This window comes from Pteropus alecto, unplaced genomic scaffold (genome assembly GCF_000325575.1).
Source record: "Pteropus alecto unplaced genomic scaffold, ASM32557v1 scaffold101, whole genome shotgun sequence".
NCBI classification, from domain to species: domain Eukaryota; kingdom Metazoa; phylum Chordata; class Mammalia; order Chiroptera; family Pteropodidae; genus Pteropus; species Pteropus alecto.
In genome coordinates, this window is record NW_006432945.1 from 11,331,628 (window position 1) to 11,334,332 (window position 2,705).

Here is a 2,705-nt window from a genome sequence, read left to right on the forward strand (position 1 = left end):
AGCAACTTTACAGAACTGTGATAGGTTTTGGCTAGTATCTTGATAAAGGGCATCCTGTAAAGATTTGCATTCTACAGTTCAGAGGAATTTGAATTTAATGTACTTAGTTATAGATTTTGGAAATACCCCACAAATAAAAATAATATTCCCTAAGACCTAATAAACTTTGTACTGAAAGTAGTGAACATTAAGCACAGTTAATCTACGCAAGTGGATAACTCTGTCCTTTAATCTAAGTATTGTAAAGAAATCCTTGAAGAGCAAATGTTCTGATTCCTTAGTAACTGTCTCTAAGAGGAAAGAAGTAAAATATTCTTTTAGAGAAGAGAAAAGAAACACTTACTGGTACTTTGAAGGGTGAGGTGTTTGCAGTGTCCATGGAGTTGGGCTTCTCTGATGTGCTGGTCCCTGAGATGCTCCGTCTGCGGGGAGACCTTTCTGCCGGCACTTCTGGAAGAGAAGGAAAAAAAATCCCTTAAAAACCCCAATTTAAAAACCTTTCACTAAATCGTAAAATTATTGTTTTCTTCTTCTCCACAAAAAAGATCAGTTTGCTTTAAAGGTGTATTACATTCTGTATCCACATAATTTGTCTCTTTATCTCTGTTGTGTTTGAACTATCAAGACACAGTTAAGAATCTGCTGTAGTGTGACAGCTTATGTCTTTATCTGTGCACATATAAAAAGTAATTTCCTCTGAGCTGTTTAATATCTATAAGTTCACTTAATATTTGCATCTCACAGTGTACGACTCTACTTCTCTATTTGCGAGCAATATAGGAGTTAATAGAATCCAATGAAATTTCCGATATTTCTGTGAACAAAATATAGTCTAGTATGCACATGATTTGATGGTGTTTGCAAAAAGGTCAAAGTTCAGTTCTGTGCAGATAAGATGATTTACCAGAATGCAACCAAAGGGCCATGAGAAGACGGAAAGCTGCTGCCAGGAGAAAATAACATATATGCTTATGCAGATTTAAAAATAGATCAGCTTCTCCTTGCTCTGGCAATATGACCTTACTAAGATCTTACTCTGGAATCCTAAATCTGTTCGAACTACCTAACAAGCGTCAGATTTTGCACCTAATGTGGCCATCTCCAATGTAATTACTATACACGATATTAAGGTTACATTTAAATTTTTTTCACAGTGATATATATGCATATATATGCACATACACACACGCACACACAGATGACAGATATATACATATTATACCTTTATCACAACTGCTTCCCATCTCCACTTCAACTGACAGACATTTAGGAATCCAGCTTCTCAGATAACATTAGATAATCTCAACATGGACAAGAAAAAAAAAAATACATCCTAAAAAAAGTATTCTGTGTTATCTTCCAGATCTTAAAAAACAAGGAGTAAATCGTGACTCCGGAGACTGACATTTTGCTTCCTGCTGTTCTCTCTTTAAAAGACAGATGCAGTTTAAACTTCCATTTCTGGCCTCCTGGCCCCTGGGATCCGTGCTACTTCCACTTAAGAGAAAGCGTCTTTTCTCTCGCTCCCTCCCCGTGTCTTGCTCTTCCCCCTCCCTCTCTACAGCTTGCAGAGAGAACAAGCAAGAAAGAAACACACGGGACTGCAGCTATTCAATCAATCGCTCCCACTGCACATCCTCATTAGTTACTTTCAGGCTATTAGCAGACGCCCAACCACTGCCTCCCCTCAGTTACAGAAAATTTCACTGTATTACACTAATCTGCAGCAAGAAAAAACATTTACTGAAATTTATATTCAGCCGGTGCCAAAAGGACACCATTTTACACAGACCCAGTAATTCACACAAATCAGTCCCTCCTATGAAAATCCAACGGGAAGCGCCTGCCCTGGTACCGTCGGCACGTTGGACACTGGCTTTCTTTCCATGGCTAAATATCTATCTTCTCTGTGACATCTTGACTAGTAAGACATAAACCAAACTGCAACATTCCTAATAACTGAGAGGCTGACAATATAGCATCTTATATGCCTGCAATACAACAAAGTTCCACGCTATTACCGTGTTTTAAAATTATGACCAATAACTGTAAGTCTCTCAACTTCTCGCTAACCATCAGTGGTTAAATGAGCCTTAATGTACAAAGCCATTTTCAGAATTAGGCACACATGACTTCTAGTGCACATTTCTAAAAAATGGCAGTGTAATTAGCTAAAATTCGTGGGAATGGCACAAAGCACTGAATTTAAACAAATCGGTTCGTCAAAGGACACTGAACAAGAACTGCAGACTTCAGGAGCGTGACTTCAAAGAGTGATTATCCAAGTTAGGCAAGTGTATGTGGGGGACAGGCAGGTGGGCAAGGGGGCTGGAGAAGGCAGAAGATCATCTCATCTTTCCTCTGATAATTACCTATAATTACAAAGTCTAGGAGACTGAATATTACAATAAAATGTATTTTAATCTCTGAATAATTGCTAGAGAAACCAAACTGGGAGAAAAAGAAGTTCCATTAGAAGGATCGAATGACCTAGTAAACAGTTTTCCTTAATTTATAATGTTCTGGCTAAGGAAAAAAATGAAAACTTATTTCCTCACTTTCTTCCAAACATCTAATTTTAGTTTTCAGGCAAATGAACTCATTAATCAAATATATGCCAATGCTTTTAACTATGTGGAAATTATATTGGCTAAAATGAGCAACCATCCCTTTTCAAACCCTAACAAATACAGTATTTGTTGTAC

The 2,705-nt window shown here is 37.5% G+C and overlaps 1 protein-coding gene across 6 annotated transcripts in view; it reads right to left on the bottom strand.

The window, feature by feature from the left end:
• The window catches only part of RASAL2 (RAS protein activator like 2), a 244,807-nt gene that overhangs the window by 69,511 nt on the left and 172,591 nt on the right, over window positions 1–2,705 (bottom strand). For 4 of the 6 annotated variants that reach the window (XM_006907785.3, XM_015586235.2, XM_015586237.2 and 1 more), the window contains one exon: window positions 344–450. In XM_006907785.3, coding sequence (XP_006907847.2) covers window positions 344–450 — 107 coding nt within the window. The remainder of the gene's footprint in view (window positions 1–343; window positions 451–2,705) is intronic. The other 2 variants (XM_015586236.2, XM_025043939.1) reach the window with 1 other exon arrangement.